The 26,321-nt window shown below is 39.2% G+C and overlaps 1 protein-coding gene across 3 annotated transcripts in view; it reads left to right on the top strand.

Annotated features, from left to right (window-relative positions):
- Positions 1-322: 322 nt before the first annotated feature.
- COP1 (COP1 E3 ubiquitin ligase) overlaps positions 323-26,321 on the top strand; it is a 262,696-nt gene continuing 236,697 nt past the window's right edge. For 2 of the 3 annotated variants that reach the window (XM_004476672.4, XM_004476671.4), the window contains exon 1: positions 323-1,026. In XM_004476672.4, coding sequence (XP_004476729.2) covers positions 608-1,026 — 419 coding nt within the window. In that variant the 5' untranslated portion in view covers positions 323-607. Of the gene's footprint in view, positions 1,027-24,936; positions 24,955-26,321 lie in introns of those variants that run through there. The other variant, XM_023584129.3, reaches the window with a different exon arrangement.

Raw genomic sequence — 26,321 nt, 5'->3', positions numbered from 1 at the left:
GGGAGCCGGGCAAACACAGAAGGGGCTACTCCAATGAGCGCGTGCGCAGTCGCTCTTTGAGGTCCCTCCCCCACGTCATCTAAACCACCCTGCATTCTTACCATTCAGTCCACTCTCCTTAGCCTATTTACTCTTTTAAGACTGCCTGTCCTCCAGTACGTCAGGAACGAAAGCAGCTTTCAACTAGGAATTCTCCCATTATTAAGCGACCACCGCGGCGGAGGCCTTGCTGTGCGTGTTCGAGCGCCGCACCGGCTGTGTACATAAAGTTGTATTCCCCGCCGCTCCCGCCCCTTCCGCCGCTCGCGCGCGCGCACGGCCCGCTCCCGGCGCGCGGGGGTTGGCGGCGGCTGGGACCGCGGCGGCGGCGGCGGCGGCCTCGAGAGCGGTAGTGGTTCCTACTCTCCTTTATTAGTTTCCTCCGCCCCCTCCCATCGGACGCTGTTGTGTGGTTGCCGTAAAAAAAATCAACTTTATTGTTCCTCAGCCCCACCTCCCGGCACGGCGCGCGTCTTCAGGATGCACGGAGGCTAAGGGGAGAGGCGGCGACGGGTCGCGGTCCGGGTCCCTCTCCTCCGAGCTCCCCGCCGGAGGGGAGGGAGTCACGATGTCCGGTAGCCGCCAGGCCGGGTCGGGCTCCGCTGGAACTAGCCCTGGCTCCTCCGCGGCCTCCTCGGTGACTTCCGCGTCCTCGTCCTTATCCTCTTCCCCGTCGCCCCCTTCCGTGGCGGCGGCGGCGGCGGCGCTGGTGTCCGGCGGCGCGGCCCAGGCCGCGGGCTCTGGCGGCCTCGGGGGCCCGGTGCGGCCTGTGTTGGTGGCGGCTGCCGTGTCGGGCAGCGGCGCTGGAAGCGGCGGTGGGGCGGTGTCCGCGGGCCTGTCCCGACTCAGCTGCGCGGCCAGGCCCAGCGCCGGCGTAGGTGGGAGCAGCTCCAGCCTAGGTAGCGGCAGCCGGAAGCGACCTTTGCTCACCCCGCTCTGCAACGGGCTCATCAACTCCTACGAGGACAAAAGCAACGACTTCGTGTGGTGGGTTTGAAGAGCAATTCCTTCAGGGGGCAGTGCGAGGGTGGCCGAAAGATTGGAGCTCGTAGTTAGTGGAGTGGGGTGATGTTGGAGTTCCGAGGAAGGGGTGGGGGTAATGAAGAGGTAATTGCTGATAGGTAGGAGGTGAAGAGAGTTTAGGAATAATAAGGGAGAGATGGAGAGTCAAATAAATGGTCGATGAAAGGATAAAGTCGGGAAGGCAAGTGGAGCCTTGCATTTTCTGGATAACTGGTCTATTAGGCATCCCAAATCAGCTTTATTTCCTGTTGAGGTGAATTAAGTTTGTAAAGAGCAAAGATTGGAGCTGTTGGTCAAAACTTGCTTATTGGAAATAAGGTGGATGGCGCTATAAACACTGGTAAGGCTGTTTTAAAGGGAAGTAGTATTTAACATAAGTATCTACGGTGTGTATATAAATATACCTCCTCACATTTCAGAGTGTAGGCCTCTTGCTCTTAAATCTGCTTTTGAAGCTACTGTAGTCAAAAAAGCTGTCCATAAAAAATAACTTCTGTTGAATGTCTTGAAAGAGGAACTGCATTTATTAAACATCAGTGTGTCAGGTAAACTGTACTACACTTGTAGAACACAGTATACAGGAACTTCTGATTTGAGAAACTCTAGCTTTTGGAGATCTTGTCATCATAAAATACAAAATGTAACCATCGTTTTGTGCATCTTGAATGATACACAGTAGTATTAAGTCATGATATTTGGCATAGAGGAGTTATTCATATTAAGTGAAAGATGAAGTTGCCTTGCCTGACAGTGTTTTGGGATTTTCCTTGGGCTTTGGATTTTGGTAGGATTATGCGAGAGGAATTGGTTTATAGCCTAGAATGGTAGGATTTTGTGCTTTCCTTCTGGAGGAACTGTGGATAGGCTGAAGATATTAGTGATGTAGGAAGTTGACTTGAAACTATCATGGGTGAAGTTCTTCACTTCAGGGTTACAGATGGTTTGAGTTGGTGTCTTTATAATATCATAGAACTAAAAGTTGGAGCTTAAAGGGAAATTATTGGTTATACTTACAGTTTTTCGCTCCTGCAGGAAAAATAATGTTTACTCATATTTCTACTTTTGTCTTAATTATTCTGCATTCAGAATTAACTCATTTTTCATCAAAGTTGGTCTATAATTTTGATTGTTATTTATAAATAATGAAAGCAGCTTTTGGTTGGGTGTTTGCACTCATATCTAATAGAGAGTGGCAACGATAAGGTAGAAGCTAATATAACAAAGTGGGAGTTTACAGAATTTAGTCTTCTTTTTAGCTACCATTTACATTTTACTTTTAAGTAGATTAAAAGGAAATAAGCATGTCAGTAATCATATAGGTATACTATACTAAAATAGTGTAAAAGATGTAAGAAATCATTCATTCATTCAACAAATGTTTGTTTAGCACTCATGGTCTGCCAGGCACCATATGAGTTTTCAGTATGCTATAGACCATTTTAAAGGGATTTGGAGAGGGGAGGGGGGCATAGAAACAGCTGGCACTGATTTTTTTTAAGGGCAAGATTATTAACATTTTTATTAGTTGTCACTTCTAAAAATTTTAGTCAACTTTTGAATCCTAACCATGCTCCTTATTCTGTATTCTTTTATATTCTAGTGTCAGTGAGAATTTTCAGTTAAAAATTCTGAATTTTTCAGTTTCTTTTTAAAGAGCTCATTAGTCCTTTTTTTTTTTCTGGTAAAGTTGGATATTCAAAAGAATTAATTAATGGCATCTTTTTCTCCAGCCAGGTTTGATTTTGGCTAAACTTTTGGGGTTGGAGGATATGGATTAGGCAAGGCCCTTGGAATCCTTTTAATTTCTAGTTGGCTGTGGGTGGTCAGTCTCTCTGGTATGCCCCAGGGTCAAACTATGAACCAAATTGCTCTATGCTTTTACATCTACATGAGGTCCAAGCTTGAATAATGATGATAATTCCTTATTTATTGCACATTTTAAAGATGTATTTATATCTCATTCTATCTTTAGAGCATTTTCTCTTTTAATATACTACGAATGTAATTAAATTCCCATTAAGTCGCAGATAAGTAACTTTGTTTTAGCTTAGACAGCTAAGGAGAACTTGGATGTACTAATTCTCAATTTAGTACTTTTTCTTTATGGAATTAGAAAAGTTCCGATATATAAATCTGAGTGCCTTGTGTTTAGTCTAATCATTAGATTAAATGGGAGGGAAGCAACTGTTTCATAATGACCTGAGATAAATGTTTTTATCCCTAACAACTCCCTCCTCCTGTCCCTGCTGCCTGCTACTCATCCCAAGAGGACATATCAGATTTGGAGACTAGAGTGGGCAATGTAGTTAGCAAAAGCTTTCCTGATGATAGTGATATAATCGTCCTCCTCTTCTTGAGAATAATTGATTTATAGTCTAAAATGCATTAATTTAAGTAACACATTGGCCTCTCTTGACTAATACTTATTTGAAAGTAAGTTTATATTTCAGAATTGAATAAAATTCTAGGAATTTATAGTTTGCACTTTTAACATTTCATACAAATAATACAAGTGTATTATGAGTGGAGAATCTGCAATACAGGAGAAGTTTTTAGCTTGAAGTTGGCTAATTCTTTGACATTCAGAGAAGTCTTTCTGATTTCCCACATTTCTCTTATATAGTCCCTTTAATTAAACTGTGCATCTAGCCTTTATTTGGAAGATTACTTCATTCTTTTATTCTGACTCCTTTCTTTTATTCTATTACGTAGGTACTACCTCTATTAGTTTTAGTTTTTCCAACTACCTGAAATGACCTTTTGTATCTCTGGAAGTCCTAGGTTCTCCAAGTTGCAGCTGAAAGATCTCTTTTCAAGTAGATAGTAAGTGCTTTGTAGGAAAATTAGAATCTTAATCATCCACCTGATAAAGTAGGTAGGATTGATTCAATATATGATATGACTCCCACCTGTGTCAAACTATTAAGACAGACTCCCTATCCTTAAGGTGCTCATGATTTAATGCAAAGAAAGACTTTTAACCATATATTTATAATACCCAATCTGGCATCATTATTACTATTCCCTTCTCTTAATACCATGGCAGATGCCAAATACTCTCCTTAATTCAGATGTAATCTCATACATCTAGCACTCTAGGCAGCCATTACTTATTAAACACATTTAGCACTGAAGATATGTTGGCCATTTTTTACTCCTATATGTATGTTTTTCAAACTATTAAAAATGAAATAGATTAGAACATATCAGAATCTGTCATAGGATAAGATTGATGAAACTTTTGTTTTTGGTTATTTATGTATGTGCCTGATGTGTAAAGTATTTCTTGGTATCAGGGTCAACAAAAGTCACTAAATTATGGGATATAATTTCCCCAGTGACATTTAGGAGAAGTGTAATTGAAAAATTTAGATACTTTTTTAGACCATTGCAGACTTAAAATATAAAAATGTAATTTATTCAGCTTCTTAAATATATTTTAGAATTCATTACATCATTATTTTAGTAACACTAGCCAAGAACCTCCTTGAATCAGCAGAACTGAAACCTGGTGATAGTTTTGCATTATAATGTATGTACTGTTTAGATGCTGATGGTGATGAAGTGTACTCTGCAGAAGATGTTATATTATAGCAGTTAAGCATGGTTCTACTATCAAAAAGTGGGTGCATTAGTCAGCTGAAGAAGTACTGATGCAAAATACCAGAACTTGGTTGGTTTTTTATTTTTTTATTTTATTTTATTTTATTTTTTAAGATTTATTTATTTAATTTCCCCCCCTCCCCTGGTTGTCTGTTCTCGGTGTCTATTTTGCTGCGTCTTGTTTCTTTGTCCGCTTCTGTTGTCATCAGCGGCACGGGAAGTGTGGGCGGCACCATTCCTGGGCAGGCTGCTCTTCCTTTTCACGCTGGGTGGCTTTCCTCACGGGCGCACTCCTTGCACGTGGGGCTCCCCCACGCGGGGGACACCCTTGCATGGCACGGCACTCCTTGCACGCATCAGCACTGCGCATGGCCAGCTCCACACGGAGTCAAGGAGGCCCGGGGTTTGAACCGCGGACCTCCCATATGGTAGACGGACGCCCTAACCACTGGGCCAAAGTCCGTTTCCCTTGGTTGGTTTTTTAAAAGGTATTTATTTGGGGTAGAAGCTTAGAGTTACCAGGCCATAAAGCATTAATTACTTACCTCACCAACTCTGTTGCCTTGTGTTAGAGCAAGATGGCTGCCGATGTCTGTAAGGGTCCAGGCTTCCTCCTCTTCCTAAGGCTCTGTGGTCCCAGCTTCTTCCAATATCAGCTGTAGGCTGGGATAAGTCTCCTGGGGCTCCTTTCTTTCAGGGCTCTGCTGCTCTGTTAGCTCCACAAGGCCAGCTGTAGACCATCAGGCTAATGGCTCATCTCTCTTCCATGGACCTCTGCCATGTCTTATGGAGTCTTCTTTCCTTCCTCAGGTATCTGCTTCTCTGTGTTTACTTCACAGGTCTCCAGTATCAAAACTCCGACTGACTTCTATTGTGAGGTCCTTGTGAGGTCCTGCCCACCAAGGGGTCGGGGACCCAACGTCCTACTGACATGGCCCAATCAAAGCTTCAATCATTATTTAATCAAGTAAAAGTGAAACTTCTGAATCCAATATAATATGCCTAGAGGAAAAGACCAGTTCATGAACATAATCCACTATCTATTTTTGGAATTCATAAACAATATCAAACTGCTACAGTGGGTCTTCAGCATCAATGTCAGCAGAAGACTTAGGTGAATCAAATGGTAAAGAAAATTAAGGAGATGATTATGAAGCAGGCTTTGAAAGACTATTAACAGGAATTCCAGTCTGTAACGTGGGAGGGAGGTACTTGTGCAGTAGAAATTCATTACTAAAGAATGTGTTGATTTGTTGATTATAAATCTTTGTACCTTTCCTTGTAATGAGCTAGTATTACTAAGATGATCATTCATATTTCCATCTAAGAATTATTATTGATGAAAGTAATTGCAGCCTTAAGTCTTGTTGCTTACTTTTCTTCCTTAAAAGTATATGTCTTTTTGCAGGTGATTTCTTCTGACACAGACTGCTTTAATCTGTTTTGAATATTTATTTTGGTCTTAACCCTTTCCCTCAGAAAGCTTCTACAGCTTAAGAGGAAAGGTCCCCCCCTCCCCCCCCCCCGACAGTGGGATCTGCCATCTTTTCTTTCCTGTTAAAATTTGTGTTATGAAAAATAAAATGCTTCTTTTTTTAAAAAAATATTTCTCCCCCCCCCCAACCCCATTGTTTTGTACTTGCTGTCTGTTCTCTATGTGTTCTTCTGCATCTGCTTGTCTTCTTTTTAGGTGGCACTGGGAACTGATCCTGGGCCCTTCCAGAGTGGAGAGAGGTGCTCAATCTCTTGCACCACCCCAGCTGCCTGGTCTGCTATGTCTCTTATTCTCTATCCTCTGTCTGTTTTTGTTGTGTCATCTTGCTGTGCCAGCTCTCCATGCACGCCACCACTCCGTATCGGCCAGCTTGTTGTGTGGGCCAGCTTGCTTTTCACCAGGAGGCCCTGGTAATTGGACCCTGTACCTCCTATGCGGTAGATAGGAGCCCAGTCACTTGAGTCACATCTCCTTCCCTAAAATGCTTATTAACTTGAGCATTTGTCTCCATAAATGCATGTGCCTCATTGTATTTGTATAGGCTCCTACCTTTTCAAGCCATATTATTGAAAGCAACATGTTTTTTTCTTCATATCCTCATATATGTTAATTGCCCTTTCACAGTTAAGGTTCATGAACTAACCCCTGCCCCTGCCCCTGCCCCTAACCTGGTTTTATATAGAGTGAAGGGTGGATTGTAATAGGCAACCTGATTTCTGTTCATTTTATTTCTGGTATGACCTTTGGGAATTTGCTATGCGTGTTTGTGTGTTTTGGGGTGAGTACTCTGCTACCGAAATTCAGAGTTGGAATACGTGATCTGCCCAAGTAATTTAGGGATTTCAATGACTATTTAACAATTCTGTCAGCAGCATTTAATAGTTCTGGTAGCTCCATATCCTTGCCAACACTTGGTATTTTGGTATTTTCAGTCTTTAAAATTTTAGTCATTCTAGTGGTATGTAATAGTATTGCATTGTGGCCATAATTTGCATTGTCTAAATTAATGACTGATAATATTGACCATATTTTCATGTGCTTATTTGCCATTTCTATGTCTTTTGTGAATTGTTTATTTTAATCTTTTGCCTGCTTTTCTCCTGTTTGTCTTGAGTTGTAAAGGTTCTTTATGTGTTCTTGCAAATGGCTTCAGTAATTTCTGATACTAACTATAATGTAATTCTTACCTTCAACTACCTGGGATCAAGTCAGACTCCTCAGGTTAAGGGCACAATCCTGCCCTCATTTCGGATACCAGCCACAAGTTCAGAGGTTCCTGGGTCACCCATACTTCTGACCACCTGCCTGCAAGTTTGGGGGTGCCTACTACCTGATTAAATTCAAAAGTTTGCTAGAATGGCACTTTGGACTTGGGAAAGTGCTATATTTAAGATTGTAGTTTTATTGTAGCAAAAAAAGAATACAAATCTTAAGGAGGCAAATGAAGAGACCATAGTGTCTGGGAGGTCTCAAATGCAAGTTTCCTTGTCCTCTCCTTGTGGAATCAGAATGTACACCCTTTAGCACATTGATGTATATTATTAATCATGGAAGCTTGCTCAAGCTTCAGTGTTCCGAGCTTTTGTTGGGGGCTTCATTATGTAGGCATGGTTGATGGAAACAAAGCCCAGGTGATTGATTGATCTGTTTTCTTAGTATATCTTTATCCTTTTAATGTCTGTTAGATCCCTCCTTCATTCCTGATATTGGGTTGTGTGTTCTCTCTTACTCTCTTGTTCTTTATCAGTCTAACTGAAGAATTATTAATTTTATTGATCCTTTCAAATAACTGGCTTTGGTACCATTTATTTTCTATATAGTTGATTTTTTTCTACTTATTTTCAGCTTTACTCTCATACTTTATATTTACTTTAGGTTTTATTTTCCCTTTTTCTGGTTCCTTAATATGAAAGCTTATATAATTGATTGTTGACTTTTCTAATATAAAACATTTAATCCTATTAGTTTCTCTTTCTAAGCTCTGCTACAGTTGTATCTTTTTCATTTTCATTCAGTTCAAGATACTTATACTTTCTCCATTGATTACTTATTTGAACCATATGTTACTTTGAAGTGTGATGCTCAAATTTTTAAACCTTGGAGGATTTTCTGGGTATCATTCTTTTACTGTTTTCTAATAAAACTCAACTTTGTTCAGTTCAGTCCTTTTAAATGTAGAGTTTTATTTCATAGTTCACCATAAGCTTTATCTTGGTTAATATTCCATATACACTTGAAAAGTATATTCTGATGTGTGTAGGCTGAGGTGTTTTATAAATGTCAGTTAGGTCATATTGGTTTTATGTTCAGCTCTCTACACTAATATGGCCTGTATGTGTATATGCATGTATTCAACTTTTCTAATTTTGTATTCAAACTTGCCCAGACTTTAAAAGCCAATTAAAGTGATATAAACTATAGGCTGTATGTATTCAGGAAGGGTATAGACTGTATGTGTATTTGAACTTATATCCAGATGGAGTGTAGGTGGTGTGTTTATTCAAGCTTACCTGGTGTCCAAACAAACCTCTAAACCCTAAGAAACTGAAATCTGTTCTAATAAAGAAGGTTCTTTTCATGCCAAAAGCACTGCTTGACCCCTGCTCTTAAACCCTCTGCATAAAAAGGACCTGGAAATCCTGTTCTCGGCTTGGTTTTTTGGACAGAAGTCTGCTGGGCCTGGCAGGTCATAATAAATCTTCCTTCTCAGAGAATTCTTACATCCTGGCTTTCAGTACTGCAATCACTCAGTTTTTTCTGCTTCTACAACATTTCTGGGGGCTCATTCGGGATTGCTGTGAAGGTCAGAGATGGCAACATTTGGTTGCCCCTCTTGGACACCTCTGAGGAAGCCAGGAGGGCCCAGGCAAATACCAGCCCAGGGCTCCACTGGACCCCTTTAGTCCAAAAGGAGGTTGGAAGAAACCGGAGGCACTGAAGGGTTTAAAAGAGACCCTGAGAATGAAACTGAAGAACTCCACACACCAGATGGGTAAGTCCCCTGGGAGCATAGTGTAGAAAATACCTAACTGTAAGTGTTAGAAGGGGAGCCTGATCAACTCCCGAGAGGACCCTACTACTCCCAGGAAGTTCGGGGGCTAGCTTTCCTTTCTAGGTCTGAAAAGGAAAGAAAAGTGGGATGGCTGTGGAGACCGAGTAAGACGCAGAGACATACTTCTGTAGGGCAAAAACGGAGTCCTAATCCGCGGGTCCGTAGTGACCTTATTTGGTCAAGGGCAGTGAAGGTGCCCTCTGGGGCTCTTCATCCGAGTCGGGGGTTTATACCGACCTGCTGTTTGGTTTTGGCTAACTGCAAGTTAAGATTTGGTTTACCTTCACTAAAGTAGTGAAGGTTTTGTGGTAGTAAGAGAGGTTTCGTGGGTTAAAGTCCACTCCCTCATCGGTATCCCAGTGCTTCCCAGTGGGATACATCCTGAAGAGCTGGTCTAAATTTGGAAGATCTTGGTTACAGAAAAATGAATTGGTTTTTGTGATAAAGCTTGGTCTGAATGTGAACTGTGCGTTTGAGAAGTTTGGCCAGAAATAGGTCTTTAAATTTTAATGCTGGATTGCAATTGAGCTTGTTTTGTAGACAGCAAGGGTAGGCAGACTCCTGTTAGAGGTTCCCCCTCACTAAGTTTGCAATAATTAACAAGCTGTAACTCAGTTCCCCCTGAAATGCATTAAAGAAAGATTAAGCCCCCTCCCACAGCTTGTCTGAAAACACACCACTTCCTTAAAGGTTAATGCTGTATGAGTCCCCTTAGCTCCAGTCAAAAATCTTAAAAGCAATAAAAATAAAAAATGTGAAATGATGGAAAGCTTGGAAACAACTATACCAAAGGAGTAAGAATTATGAGTCAAATTAATGAACTTTATGTTTGACTGTATGCTGAACTCTGTGTTTGTCTGTTTGCTCAGTGCCAGTATATATTTTCATACCTCTGGATGGTAATATTAAATTATGTAAAATGGTGAACTTTGGTCAAGCTGGGACTCTGGGATGCAAGATCAGTCGACTAAAAAAGGAGCTTCTTCAGTCTTCCTAAGCTAATAAGCACAGCTTCTGGCATACCAGCAAACTCCCTATAAGACTCTTTTCTCAGGAATCAAATTCTGCTTACTGCTGGTCCACATGGCCACAGAGCAGCCTCTGTATAAAACCCTGAATTCCAGTTAAACCAGCATAAAAAGAGAACAGATAGTTCTGAGGCCCAGAAACCTCATATCGTGTCTCCCTAAAGAAATGAGAAAACCTCGAACTTCCATTAGTGTAAACTTGGTGTGCCTATCAAAGTTATGAATAGTAATCAAGATAAAAAGAGTTCATATGTTATTAATTAAAATCAGTGAGTTCCTAGAAATGCTAAAGGTATAGAATTTTCTCTTCTGTTTTAATCTGTACTTAACTCTGTGTTCAGCTTTCAAATCTATACTTATCAGTTTGCTTATACCTAGGAAATCAGATTTGGAGTACACCTGTTAAAAATTGAATAATGGAGAAAGGTAACCTAAAAATAAATCTTTAAATGTCAATACTGTTTTGCTAGTGAATTTAATGCATAAATCCCAAGAAGGTTTTATATGTAATGAATATTCTTACAACCCAAATTAAGCTAAAAAGACAGAAAAGTCTTATAAAATCTAAATATAACAACTATCAAGAAAGGAAACAGATTTTCCTAAGCTCTTTAACCTACTCAGCCCCCCAGGGCCTTCTCTTTGCAAGAGCTCTGAGGGAGGAGCTAGGTGTAATAGATTAAAACTTTTCTAAGCAGAAGGAATTAAGAATCAGTTTGTCCTTGTAAGCTCATGTTTAATGAAATTAAGCTAAAGAAAAATGTAGATCTGCTGTCTTTTAAATGCATAAAGTAAATTTCATTGGTTGCTAACTGTAATTTAATCAGCTTATCTTAAGGTAAAGTAACCAGCCCATGTGGGTGTGGTCAATTATAAAGAGTTTGTTAAAGCATCTTTTAAACTGAAGCATTTCAATGACTAATCATATAAAGCCATTATTAACCAGAGTCCTAAATTAATATTAATGGCAAAAAGGAACTTCATAGTAGTGAAACCTCTCTGGGAGTCACCTCAATGTACATATCCAAGTGGAAGTAATAAAGAATTACTTTGATTCCATTGGGAATCTTCAGTTTTCATTTTAAAAATGAAAAAAGTAGTTTTTCCTCTACTGCTAAACTAAGAATACCTGTTGATTAATGTCTTCATGGTAAAAGTGTAAAGGTAAAAAGTAAAGTACAAAAAAATTAATTTCATTTAGTATGTCACATGTTGCATTGAAAATGTTTAAGAGGTGTATAAAATTCAAAAAATAAACTTCAGCATTGTCAAACTCTCTTGTGCATTCAAACCAGGCCTTCAATACACTGCAGATTGCCTCTCCATATGAGTTATTGGCTAAGTTGGTCACTGACCCCTAAAACAACAAATGTCTACTACATCTCTGGTTGTGCTCCTTAAGTCAATGGAGACTACATTACAGATTCAGACTCCTGCAGCAGCTAGTGGTGGATTGATATAGCCAAACTTAGGATGAATATTGCCTCCAGACTGGCACTGTTTCATAGTGCCAGAGGGCGCTATGCACCAGACTGGTGGAATACTGGAACCTACTTTCCTAGCTTCTCTCTAGGGTCATCAGTGCTGCGGCTTCTGTGAAGAACATGCCAAGTGGAGCAATGATCACCAGAGTACTGTGAGTAAAACTTAAACACAATTGACATTATGGCCTGCTCCCATGGAGAGATAACATGTAAAGTATTGCAAACCTGAAACTTAAGTCTATTAATTATAGCTCAAAGAGAATCTTATGCATTGAGTAGTACATTAATTAGTGTTATGTACTGTACCTATATCCTATTCATTTATGTCTGATGACTATGGTGATATTTCTATTAGATCATATGCAGAAAGACATTGACTATGTTATCAGTCCTGGTAAACTTCATTTTCTGAGTAGTTAATAAACATGTCTATAAAAGAATGGCCACCTTGCTTGAGATCAGTGGAGCCAACAGTCCTTTTAATTGAAAAAGCCACCAAATTAACTTAGGGCAACCTCACACCAGGTGAAGGATGTGCTTGAGGCCAGGGGCCAACAGTGGCTTACAGGTCGCTGGTTAATTAATACCAGGCTCAGTTACTAGAGACCCTTGAGGTGCAGATAAGGATGTGTCAGACTCTCAACCCTACTACCGGTGTATGGCCCAAAGTCAGATCCTGAGGGGCCCCTTCTCCACTCCTGCCTTGAAACTCTTAACTAGCTTAGCCAAACAGGTTTTCAAAAACAGAGCCTAGTGAAGACAGTCAAAGAAATTACGAGCAATTACTCAACTAAAGCCAAAAATGTAAAGAACTTTACTCTGTAGTACTGATCGCTTCCACAGCTATTAAAGTTAAAAGAATTTCCACCTTGGTGCACTAATCCTGAGTGAAGCCGCCTGCCCAAGAAAGTGCCAGTTCACCAGACGCACCTGACGAAATGTACGAATGTCAGTCACTGGACAGTCTGAAACACATCTTCAAAAAAAAAAGGCTAAGCAACGTCTATGTCAAAGTCGGTTGTTCCCTCTAGCTCTAGCCCAAATGCCTATTGCTAAAAGGAAAACAAACATCCCTTAAAAAAAAAAACCTTATCTGTTTTCATCTGTAACTTAACTGAAAAGAGAAGTATTTGGCAAATTATAACTAACTCTGTTGTCTATTACGATTTCTAGAGTTAACCAACAGCATAAAATAAGGGAAAATACTGTTTCCCATCAACTTTGAAAAAATGCAGCCTTTGCAAGCACCTAGCCTTTTCTACTTCTGTAGTCCAGTATCCTCTTAATGAAACCATATATTCTCAAAATTCTAATTAATGTATTATTTCTTCCAGAATCAACATTTTGTTAGCAAAAAAAATAAAATAAAATCCAGCTTTGCCCAGGATCCCAGGTCCATCTTCCTCCAACAGAGATAAAATAGCAAGAGAAGTTTTACACCTTGTCAGGTAGAGCCTATTGTCCCTAACCAGCAGGAAGTAGCTACAGAAGAGAAAGATCGGGAAGTGGACTTGGCCCAGTGGATAGGGCACCCACCTACCGCATGGGAGGTCCATTGTTCAAACCCCAGGCCTTCTTGACCTGTGTGGAGCTGGCCCATGTGCAGTGCTGATGCATGCAAGGAGTGCCGTGCTACACAGGGGTGTCCCCCGCATAGGGGAGCCCCATGCTCAAGGAGTGTGCCTTGTAAGGAGAGCCGCCCAGCACAAAAGAAGGTGCAGCCTGACCAAGAATGGCGCCGCACACACAGAAAGCAGACACAACAAGATGGCGCAACAAAAAGATACACAGATTCCTGGTGCCGCTAATAAGGATAGAAGAGGTCACGGAAGAATGCGCAGCGAATGGACACAGAGAGCAGACAACTGGGAGTGGGGGAAGGGGAGAGAAATAAATACATTAAATCTTAAAAAAAAAAAAAAAGAGAGAAAGATCATCTGTCTTCAACACCCCTTCAAAATTAAAGGTGTAAACTCTCTGAGGAAAGAAATAAAGCAGGCTAGTAAGATAGAAAATCAATAGATGGATCTGAAACCTGGCAAAAAGTCCATGCAAACATCAATAACCTCCAAAACAATTGCTGGAAAATCCCGAGATTCTGCCACTCAGAGAAAGACTTCCTCCTGAAACCAGGAAAAGCCCCAAATATTCCCCAAGGACTTTATCATTGGATTCTCCTGGAAAATTAATGAGTGAAATAAGCAGTCAAAGTAGTAAGCAGCTAGAACTACCATGCTCTCATCATACTTCCCCGCTTCCTCCTCTTAATAATAGCTAGGGTACTCGCTTTAATAAATGATGCAGTAAAAACACTGATAGCCACCCACCTCTTGACTCCGAAAATAGTGATGCCAAAGCTTAACAAACTTAAGCAGGCATCAAAGGGGGGAATAATATGGCCTGTACATGTATATGCATGTATTCAGTTTACCTAATTCTGTATTCAAACTTGTCCAGACTTCTAAAAGCCAATTAAGTGATATAAACTCTGTAAGCTCCTGTGTATTCAGGAAGGATGTAGACTGTGTATTTGAATTTACATCCACACAGAATGTGGGCAGTATGTTTATTCAGGCTTACTTGGTGTCCAAACAAACTCCTAACTCTAAGAAACTGAAAGCTACTTTGACATAAAACCATCCTTCTGTGCCAAAAGCACCACTTGACCCCTGCTCCTAAACCCTCTATATAAAAGGGACCTGGAAATTCTGTTCTGGCCTTGGTTTTTTGGACAGAAGTCCACTGGGCCTGGCCGGTCATAATAAATCTTCCTTCTCAGAGAATTCTCGCATCCTGGCCTTCAATACCATGATCACTGACTTCTTTCTGCTGCCACAACAAGGCCTCTATTTATTATTTATAACTTTTTTTCTATCATTTACTAAAAGGGGAGTGTTAAAATCTTCATCCATCCCCAGCTACAGTTGTGGACATGGCTATTTTTCCTTTTGGTTCTTTTAGCTTTTGCTTTGTCTATTTTGAAACTCTGTTATTAGGGCACACACATTAAGAATTGGTAAATTGACCTCTTTATAATTTTGAAATGTTCCTCTTTATCTCTGGTATATTCTTTGCTCTGAAAGCTACTTAGTCTGATATTAATGTAGTCTCTCCAGCTTTCTTTTCATCGTGGTATGTTTTACATGGTATATTTTTTTGTTGTTCCCTCTACCATAGTTGTGTTTTAATTTTTATAGTGAGTTTCGTATGCATAGCATGTCTTGCTTTTTAATTTCATATATGTATTAGCCAAAGGGGTGCTGTTGCAAAATACCAGAAATGGGTTGGTTTTTATAAAGGGAATTTATTTGAGGTAAGAGCTTACAGATACTGGACCAAAAAGCCTAAGTTACTTCCCTCACCAAAGTCTATTTTTATGTTTTGGAGCAAGATGGCTGCCTACATCTTGAGGGTTCAGGCTTTCTGGGTTCCTCTGGGCTCAGCTCCTCTGTTTATTCCACAAGATCAGCCCTAGACTGTGAGGCTCTCTAGGCTTTGCCCACAAGGATAGCTGTAGACTATCAGGCGAATGGCTCTACTTCTCTACTTGGCGCTCCAGCTTCAGCATCAGATTCCAACATCAAAACTCCAACATTGAAAGCCCTCAACTCTGTTCTTTGCTATGCCTTTTTTGGGGACTCAATGCCCTAATCATAACTCAGTCATGCCCAGGTACAGATCAGATTACAAGCATAGTCCAGTATCTATTTTTAGAATTCATAACCATATCAAACTGCTACAATATGACAGTTTGTCTTTTAATTGGATTAGACGGTTTATATTTTAATATAATTAGGATATGCTTGGTTTCATGTGTGCCTTCTTTCTTGCTTTTTGCTTTCTATTTGTCCCTTCTGTTCCTTTTTCCATTTTTGCTACATCTACTTCCTAATGAGAGTGCTGTTTTTTTCATTTGTTTGCCTGTTTTTTAGGAGGTACTAGGGATTGAACTCCAGACCTCTTCCATGGGAAGCAGGCACTCAACTACTTGAGCTCCATCTGCTCCCTGGACATTTTTAAAGTTTCCGTTTTATTTCCATTATTAACTTATTAGCTATATTTGTGTGTGTGTGTTTTTGTGTCTGTTTACATGAGAGAGATTGCTTTAGAGCAGGGGTTCTTAACCTTTTTTGTTCCGTAGACCCCTTTGCCAGTCAGATGAACACCGTGGATCCTTTACTAAGTCCACACTATACTGTATATTATTTAATAAATATATCACACCTGCGTGTCCCCACAAGAATAATGTTTTTTTGAATTTCAGTTCAAGCTCATGGACTCCTTGTTAAGAACCCCTGCACTAGAGTTTACAGTATTCATTTTTAATTTTCACACTGCCTTAAAATAATGTTATAAGGGGGAGCAAATGTCGCTCAGTGGTTGTGCGCCTGGTTCCCATATATGAGGTCCTGGGTTCAATCCCTGGTATCTCCTAAAAAAATAAATTGTTTTATCGCTTCATGTATAATACAAGAATTTTGCAATAGCATACTTCCATTTCCCCTCTTTTTTTGCTGCTGTCCTTATATATTTTATTTCTTCATAGGTTATGAACACAATGTATTGGTACTAATTTTCATTTAAATTGTCAATGATCATTTAAAGAGATTATATAATGGGAAAAATATTGTTCATATTTACCCATATATTTGCCATATCTGGCTCACTTTGTCTCCTTATGTAGGTCCAAGTGTCTTATCTGGTAACATTTTCTTTTGCCTTAAAGAACCTTACTTAACATTTCTTTTTTTTTTTTTTTAAAGATTTATTTATTTATTTAATTTCCCCCCATCCCCTGGTTGTCTGTTCTCTGTGTCTATTTGCTGCGTCTTGTTCTTTGTCCGCTTCTGTTGTCGTCAGTGGCACGGGAAGTGTGGGTGGCGCCATTCCTGGGCAGGCTGCACTTTCTTTTCACGCTGGGTGGCTCTCCTCATGGGTGCACTCCTTGCGCGTGGGGCTCCCCCACGCGGGGGGCACCCTTGCGTGGCAGGGCACTCCTTGCGCGCATCAGCACTGCGCATGGGCCAGCTCCACATGGGTCAAGGAGGCCCGGGGTTTGAACCGCGGACCTCCCATGTGGTAGACGGACGCCCTAACCACTGGGCCAAGTCCGTTTCCCTATTTAACATTTCTTGTGCCATTCTGCTCACAACAAATTTGCAAGTTTTGTTTGTCTGAAAATGTCTTTATTTCATCTTCATTTTTGGATAGACATGAAATTTTGAATGGATATAAAATACTTAGTTTGGTTTTTCTTTTCTTTCATCATTTTAAAAATCTGGTTATTTTGTCTCTGACTTGCTTTTTTTTTCCTCTCTCCTTCCGCCCCCCCACCCCAGTTGTCTGCTCTTTGTGTCCATTCGCTGTGTCTTCTTCTGTGACCGCTTCTATCCTTATCAGTGGCAACGGGAATCTGTATTTCTTTTTGTTGGTTTATCTTGTTGTGTCAGCTCTCCGTGTGTGTGGCGCGATTCTTGGGCAGGCTGCACTTTCTTTCTTTTGCGCTGGGTGGCTCTCCTTATGGGGCGCACTCCTTGCGTGTGGGGCTCCCCTACGTGGGGGACACCCCCTGCGTGGCATGGCACTCCTTGCGTGCATCAGCACTGTGCATGGGCCAGCTCCACACGGGTCAAGGAGGCCCGGGGTTTGAACCGCGGACCTCCCATGTGGTAGGCGGGCGCCCTATCCGTTGGGCCAAGTCCGCCTCCCTCTGATTTGCTTAATTTCAAACAAGAAGTGTGTTGTCTTAGGTTTCCTTATACGTAAAATGCCATTTTTCTCTGGCTATTAAATTTCAGCAGTTTGATTATGATGTGCCTTGGTGTGATTTTCTTTGTGTCTTTCCTACTTGGGTTTCATTAGGCTTCTTGGATCATGGGAATTTATTTTTTTATCACATTTGGAAAATTTGGGGCATTTTTTTTTTCCAAATATTTTTTCAGCCATTACACCTTTCCCTGCACTCTAATTACATATATATTAGATTGTTTCATATTTTCTCACAGGTTATGGAGGCTTTTAAACATTTTATTTTCTTTTTCAGTTTTATTTACCTTTTTGTTTTTACTGCTTTGTCTTCAGGTTCACTGTTCCTTTGTTATGAAATACTTGATATGCTCTTAATCTCATAATTAAAATTTTTATTTTAGATAGAGGTTGTATTTTTTTGCCTCTAGACATTCTATTTAGTTCTTTTTTTATACCTTTCCTTATTTTCTTCATTATGTTTGTATTTCCCTTTAAATCCTTGGATATATTCATGAAGGTTCTTTTTAAAGTCCTTTCACTGTTTTACCATCTGCATTTTTGGATTGTTTTTTGTATTGACCAGTTTTTTTCCATTTTATGACTCAAATTTTCATGCTTCTTTGCATGACTAGTGATTTTTGATTGGATGCATAGCCTTTGAAATTTGTCTTATTGTGTGGTGGATGATGTTGTCTTCCCCTAAAGCAGGGGTTTTTAACCAGGGAGGAAGATTTCAGGGGGTCCTTGAGTTTGAATTGAAAAAAATCAACTTATTGTCTTTATTTTCTCTGACCCTAACTGAAATATAGCATTTCCTTCATATATGAATGTATGCAATAAGTAAATTACAGTAGTATTCATTTCACCTGACTGGCAAAGGGGTCTGTGGAACAAAAAAAGTTCAGAACCCTTGCTTTAAAGAATGTTGGCTTTTGTTTTGGGTAGTTACCTTACTTGCTGATAAGTTTGTTTCTTTTGAGGCTTGTTTTCAAGTTTTTTCTTAAAGAGTGGGTTATCAGTAGCTTTTATTTTTATGCTAGTTTAGCTTTTTCTATTAGTATGTGACCCTTCTGGGGTCTTTACTGAATATTTTAACTATTTAATATGGGGAAGCAGACGTGGCCCAACGGATAGGGCGTCTGCTTACCACATGGGAGGTCCGTGGTTCAAACCCTGGGCCTCCTTGACCCGTGTGGAGCTGGCCCATGCGCAGTGCTGATGTGCTCAAGGAGTGCCGTGCTGCATGGGGGTATCCCCTGCGTAGGGGAGTCCCACGTGCAAGGAGCACGCCCCATAAGGAGAGCCGCCCAGTGCAAAAGAAAGTGCAGCCTACCCAAGAATGGCACTGCACACACACAGAGCTGACACAACAAGATGATGCAACAAAAAGAAACACAGATTCGTGGTGCGCTGATAAGGATAGAAGCTGTCACAGAAGAACACACAGCGAATGGACACAGAGAGCAGACAACTGGGTGGAGGGGAAAAGGGGAGAGAAATAAATAAAAAAATAAATCTAAAAAAAAAGATGGGGCATTTCTTTAAAAAAAAAATGTAGTAAGGTGTCTTCTCTGACTAATAAGAGCTGGAACAATTGTCAGCTATCTCTGCTCTCTGACTTTTTTTTGCTTACAGCTCCTGACAGTTATTTCCCTGTGAGTTTTTTTACTCAGTCTTATATGTTTTTATACTATGCATGTAAAAATTTTCATTCTGCTAAAGACTCAGTGTGTCTCTTTTGCAAATTTGTGGACTTTTTTCCTTTGTGTAGTTCTATCAGCTCTGGTATTTTGCCCCCAAATTCTAGCGTCCTTGGCTTTTCCAAATTTCAAACTGTATCTCCTCTATTCATGAATTCTAGGTATGGTTTGCATTCTCCCTAGAATACTCTTTATTCTGGAAATTGTCTCCATGAAAAGAGATGGAGAATCATGGTGCTCACTCATTTCATTTATTTCTCTTTTCTTAGAGATCACTGTCCAGTGCTGCTTGTTCTCGTCTGAAAACAGTTATTTCATTTATTTCTGTGGTTTTTAATTGTTTATCAAGGAGGATAATTTCAGGAATTTCCTTTATTCCCTTATGACCAGAAATGTAAGTTCCTTAATGCTTATTTTTTTTTAAAAATTGAGGCAAAGTTCACATAACAGAATTCACTATTTTAACCATTTTAAAGTGCATTTGCTTGGCATTTAGTACATTTACAATATTGTACAACAATTACCACTATCTAAAACCAGGATATTTTCATCACCCCCAAAAGAAATCCTATACCCATTAAGCAGTCACTTCCCATTCCACCCACCCTCCTCCCCTTTTCCTTCCTCCCCCACCGTTCCTGGCAACCACTAATCTACTTTCTGTCTCTATAGAGTTGCCTATTCTGGACATTTTATATAAATAGAATTATATAGTATGAAACCTTTTGTATCTGGCTTTTCTTTTAGCTTATTTTCAAGGTTTATTCATGTTGTAGTATGTATCAGAATGTCATTCTGTTTTATGGCTGAATAATGCTCTGTTGTATTAATAGACCACATTCATTCATCAGTTGATGAACATATGGGTTATTTCTAGTTTTTTTTTTGGTTATTATGAATAGTGCCCCTATGAACATTTATGTAAAAGTTTTTGTTTGGACATATGTTTTCAGGTTTCTTGAGTATATACCTAGGAGAATTTATGGGTCATTTATTAATTGTATGTTTTAACTTTTTGACGATTCACAGACTGTTTTTCACACCAGTGCATCGTTTTACATGCTTACCACCAATGTAATGTTCCAGTTTTTCCGCATCCTTCTCAATACTTTTCTATTTTTATTTTTTTAAATAGCTTAGTGGGTGTGAAGGGATAGCTCATTGTGATTTGCGTTTGCATTTCCCTGATGACTAGTGATATTGAGCATGTTTCAGTGTAATTGGCCATTTCTTTTTGTTTTATAAAGATTGTGCTTTGATCTTGAACAGTTAATTTGGTTATTAAAGTTTTGTTCCAAAGATTTTCACTGATTGGTTGAACGCATTTTCTGTAGAGATGTATGTTGTGTGTAGTGTTTGGATTTTCAGTTCTAGAAAAGACCAGTTTAATTGGCAGTGTTTTTTTAAAAATTCTATTCTGAATTGAGAAAATAAAACGTAATTATCAAAAACAACATTTAAAAATTATTTTAAAAATCTATATAGTGATAAAAGGAACATGTCTCCCATGTATTTAGATTTCTTTCACATGTGGATAATGGGAAGGACCTGCTGTCTAATGAAATATATTAGATATGGTTCTTCCCTTGTCTGTACTGCCTTCTACTGGAAATTGCTGTTTGTATAGCTCCTCCTGTCTGAGCATCTGTGTTTTTCTTTTGTGTGTACTGTATGTCTTCAAGTTGTTTACCTGTGATTGGTGCAGTCTGATGTGTGACTGAAAACAGCAATTATGTGGGAATTGGCTTGAAAGGTTATTTTGGGCCAATCATATTTTCTCTTAGGAATTTGAAATTAAAAAACAAAAAACTCCCTGAATGGATCTTCTTATACGGAAAGTTCAGAAAAAGAAGTGGTTAGTCACTGACCCAGCACTAGTGTTGTGCTGAGGTCCCCAGTGTTGTACTGAGGTCCCTAGAGGCACTTTGAGTTCAGCACTCTACATCCTATTTTTGAGACCTGGTCTTGCTATTACTTGGGTTTCCTATGAGATAATTTTCCTAATTGTTCTGCCTGTATCTAACCTAACTTATAACTAGACAAGCCTAATTAAAATTTTTCCCCAATTCTCAGCCTTTGTGGTTAATAGAACTGATTTTTTGCTTTGGCAGAAACCATGGGAATGCATGACTGGGATAAGCTCTACCAAGAGTTTGAGGGTATGTTGCAGGTGATTTTCATGCTAGGATAAATCAGTAGTAACTCTTCTTGGCCATATTTGGGTCCCTGATCCAGTCTACTTTTCTTTTATGGATGCTGGAGATTGGTTCATCTGTTTATCTTTACATGCCTATTACTTGTTGCTATTAATCGTGGTGTCTTTTCTCCCCTAGACCATTGTGGTCTTGTCCTTTTTTTTTTTTTTAAGATTTATTTATTTATTCCCCCCCCCCCCCCCCGACCCCAGTTGTCTGTTCTCTGTGTCTTTATGCTGTGTCTTCTTTGTCCGCTTCTGTTGTTGTCAGCGGCACGGGAATCTGTGTTTCTTTTTGTTGTGGCATTTCTCTGTGTGTGCGGCACCATTCTTGGGCAGGGCGACTCTTCTTTCGGGGCACATTACTTGTGCATGGGGCTCCCCTATGCGGGGGGCACCCCTGCGTGGCACGGCACTCCTTGCGCACATCAGCACTGTGCATGGGCCAGCTCCACGCGGGTCAAGGAGGCCCAGGGTTTGAATCGCGGACCACCCATGTGGTAGGCGGATGTCCTAACCACTGGGCCAAGTCTGCTTCTCCGTCTTGTCCTTTTTAACCTCCTACCCTGAAGCCTAGCCATACTTATTTTGAATCTCCTTTTTTTTTTTTTAATTTTATTTTTTTAAAAAATTTTGTTGTTAGAGTTTAGAAAGTTTGCCCTCTATTCCTTTTCTTCATTACTTCTCCCTTAAGTCATATGTTGTTAGTTTGCTAAAAAGACTGCCAAGGCAATATTCCAGAAATGGGTTGGCTTTTACAGTGGGAATTTATTACATTGTAAGCTTAAAGTTCTGAGGCTCTGAAAGGCATTGCATCAAGGCATCATCAGGAGATGCTTTCTCCCCAGGCTGTGGTTTTGGGCAGTCAGGCACATGGTCTCTGTCTTGTCCGGGCTCTGTTACTTTGAGCTTCTGGCTTCTTTTCTCCTGGGTTCCGTTGAGTTCAGCTTCTTCTTGTGGCTTTCTTTCTCAGCATCTGTGTGTTTCTTTCTCTCTCTGGCCTTCTTTCTTTGTATATTTATCCCATTTATAAAGGATTCCAGTAAGAGGATGAAGACCCAGCCTAGGACATGCCCTATTGAAGTAATTAGTCAAAGGGAAGATCCCATCTATAATAGATTTATACTCACAGGAATGGATTAGTTTAAGAACATGATTTTCCGGGGTTCACAAAAGTGTCAAACTACCACAACATAGAACCTGTGACATAAGACTTTAAACAGGTTCTGATTATTAGGTTTAGGGAGGAATCTCTTTACAAAATACCAAATAAGATTTATCTCTGTTTTTGAAAAAGGCAGGTTTTGGTTTTTAGGGTTTTTACCTTACAGCATATAGAACTAGGAAGAAAGTAAAATGATGGGGTAGAGCTGGAACTGCTGCAAATGAAGACTGATGCTAGGGGATCTAGTGGTAACAGTGTAAGAGTAAAAAAGGATTTGATTGTTACTCTTTTTCCATCATCTATTTCATTGTCTTTCAGTCCTGGATCCACTTTTGGCCAGTTGAGAATGAACATGGCTTGCGAGTCAGCATACATTGTAGCTAGTGTAAAGGGAAGGAAGAAGTTAGAGAAATTTCATATTTTGGGAATTTCGAGGGGAATGAAGAAATGTCCCATTAACCAGAGAATTTTGTTGGGTGTATTCCATTTTTGAAGGATATATATAAATTTCAGCATACTTAAAATATTTTTTTTCTAAGATTTTTTATATGCTGATAGTTGTACATTTGATTTTCATAGTCACAACGGTGCATACTATTTGTTTCCTTTATCTTCTGAGATCATAATATGATGAATGAAGCCCTGGACTTGACATTGGAAGCCATCAGATTAAGCAGTGGGCAAATAATTTATTGACTCAATGTCTGATTCTTCATTTATAAATTGGGGTATAGTAATAGTCCATTATAAAATTGTGAGGCTTAGATTTTTTAAAAAGGCAGTATAAATTGTAACATGACTAAAAAGCATCAGGTGGTATTATTTGCTAGGATTTGGCACTTATACCAAAACACAAAGATTGAATATTTGGTTAGTTGGAACAAGTACTATTCTGAGGCAGGTGACACATTTTGTTAGGAGATAATGGACCTAGTATTAGTACCAAAATATACTTGAATTGATACATGTACTTCTTACTTTACTGTTGTTTTGAGATGAGACTTGGCCATTTAATAAGTTTGGTTACTGCTTTTGAAACAGGTAATAAATGTGAGGAGATTACAAATAGGGCAGAGGTTAAAGAATGTAACCTGAAAGTCAAATTTATTGTGATAATATCTTGATTAACTGAGATGATATTCTTTATAAATGGAAATATTGAAATTTTCCATGTTGTTGTTTGTATCTGGTTCTATTTTGTGGTTGGTTTTTCATTGTTGTTAAATGAGTTATGTTAACTTTGCCAGGCTTAAAGTTGTGCATTGTAATGTCTGCCCTTAGATTTAGCAAGTAGTGTAATGTATTCCTCACAAGGCAAATTGTACAGTTACTTGAAGAACATTATTTTAATAAAACTGACAAGAGGCAAAAGCTCAAAATAATCATTGGTTTGAATAGTCCTAGAATAGCCAGATTTGTAGTATGTTTAAAGTTCTCTAGTGTGGGTTGCAAACTTAGATGCCTACAAGGTCATTTTCTTGCCCTCTTAAATTATCCATTATGCTTATTTGCTGTTATGTTTTTTCTTTCATTTTGTTTTTTATCAATTTTATTGAAACATTCATAAATCATCTAAAGTGTACAATCAGTGTTATTTGGTATAATCACAGAATTGTTCGTTCATCATTGCAATCAATGTTAGAGCTTTTTCATTACTCCAAAAAGAAACACCTCCTACCTCTTAGCAGTCACCTTTCAATCAGTCCCTTTCTTCCTTTGACAGCCTAACTACTAATCTGTTTCTGTCTCTATAAATTTATTTGTTTATATTTTGTATAGCTGGAGTTAAACAATAAGTAGTATTTGTGCTTGGTTTCTTTCACTTACACTAAGCCATTTATTTTACCACTGATGGAAGAATGCTAATAATTATAACTCCCTACAATCCATAGTTCGCTTTGGTTGTATTTTTGCCCAAATATCACCCTATTATTAACATCTTGTTCTGTTTCAGAGAAAAACATTCTTATGTATACACTATTAACCTTATTGTCCACACAAGGGTTTGCTATGCTATATAGTCCCCTGTTTTATGTTTTAGCCTTCTTTTAGTGATACACACAACCTTAGATTTTCCCTTTCAACCGCTATCATACCCATATATTAGCACTGATAATTACAAACACTAAAATATGCTTTTATCATTTCTGTTAATTTCCAAACATTTAAAAACAATATTTTACCAATTTTGCATAGATTAATCCTCAACTTTCCATCTTCTGTCCTCTTTCTTCTGGTAACCTATTTTCTAGTTATTAACTCCTTGAGTTTGCTCATTATATTTAGTTCATAATAATGAAATCATACAATATTTGTCCTTTTGTGTCTAGCTTGCTTCCCTCAACATAATGTCCTCAAGGTTCATCCATGTTGCCATGTTTCGGGAATTCATTTTTTCTTACAGCTGCATAATATTTTATCATGTGAGTATACCACAATTTGTTTATCCATTCATTGGTTGATGGACACTTGGGTTGTTTGCATCTTTTGGCAATTATGAGTAATGTTGCTATGAACATCAGTGTGCAGATGTCTGTTTTTGTCACTTGTCTTAGTTCTTCTAGGTATATATACTTAGTAGCAGTATTGCTGGGTAATACAGTAGATCTGTATCTAACTTACTTAGGAACCCAGACTTTTACAGTGTCTGTGCCATTCTACATTCCCACCAGCAGTGAATAAGTGCCCCTATCTCTACATATCCACTGTAATACTTGTAGTTTTCTGTTTTGTTAATAGTATGTGTATTAGTCAGCCAAAGTGATGCTGATGCAAAATACCAAAAATCTGTTGGCTTTTATAAAGGAGTATTTATGGTAGAAGCTTACAGTTACCAGGTCATAAAGCATAAGTTACTTCCCTCACCAAAGTCTGTTGCCATGTGTTGGAGCAAGATACCTGCTGATGTCTGCAAGGGTTCAGGCTTTCTCTTCCTCTTAAGGCTCTGTGGTCCCAGCTTCTTCCAATATCAGCTGTAGGCTGGATAAGTCTCCTCTCTCTCCCAGTACTTGTTTCTGTCATGGCTCAGCTACTCTGCTCTCTCCACAAGGCCAGCTGTAAACCATCAGGCTAATGGCTCGTCTCTCATCCCCAGGCCTCTGCTATGTATAAGGGAGCCTTCTCTCTTTTTTCATGTGTCTGCTTCTCTGTATTTACTTCCTGGGGCTGTAGCATTAAAACTCCTTGCCGTGTAGTTTTTCTCTGTGGTCCCCCTCCCTGGGGAATCAATATTCTACTGACATGGCCCAATTATAGCCCCAGTCATTATTTAATCAAGTAAAAGTGAAACCTCTGAAGATAATACAATCTACTACACCCAGAGGAACAGATCAGTTTACAAACATAATCCAATATCTATTTTTGGAATTCATAAGTAATACCAAACTGCTACAAGTGGCTATTCTAATTGGTGCAAATGAGCTTTAATTTGCATTTCCCTAATAGCTAGTAATGTTGAACATTTTATTCATGTGTTGTTTTATTTGTTTTTTTGCTATTTTTATTTCTTCTTTAGAAAAATGTTTATTTAGATTTTCTGGTTGTTTTTTAATCAGGTCATTTGTCTTTTTATTGTTGAGTTGTAGGATCTCATTTGTCTTTGTATTGTTGAGTTTAGGTTCTCTTTTTATATCATGGATATTAGACCCTTGTCAGAAGTATGATTTCTAAATGTTTTCTCCCATTGTGTAAATTGCCTTTTTACCTCTTCACAAAGTCCTTTGAGGTGCAGAAGTGTTTAATTTTGAAGAGATCCCATTTATCTTTTTATTCTTCTGTTGCTTGTGCTTTG

The sequence above is a fragment of the Dasypus novemcinctus genome, chromosome 13, assembly GCF_030445035.2.
Source record: "Dasypus novemcinctus isolate mDasNov1 chromosome 13, mDasNov1.1.hap2, whole genome shotgun sequence".
Classification (NCBI taxonomy): Eukaryota; Metazoa; Chordata; class Mammalia; order Cingulata; family Dasypodidae; genus Dasypus; species Dasypus novemcinctus.
Note: the sequence above shows the minus strand (reverse complement) of the source record. Positions and strands in the feature narration are given on the sequence as shown.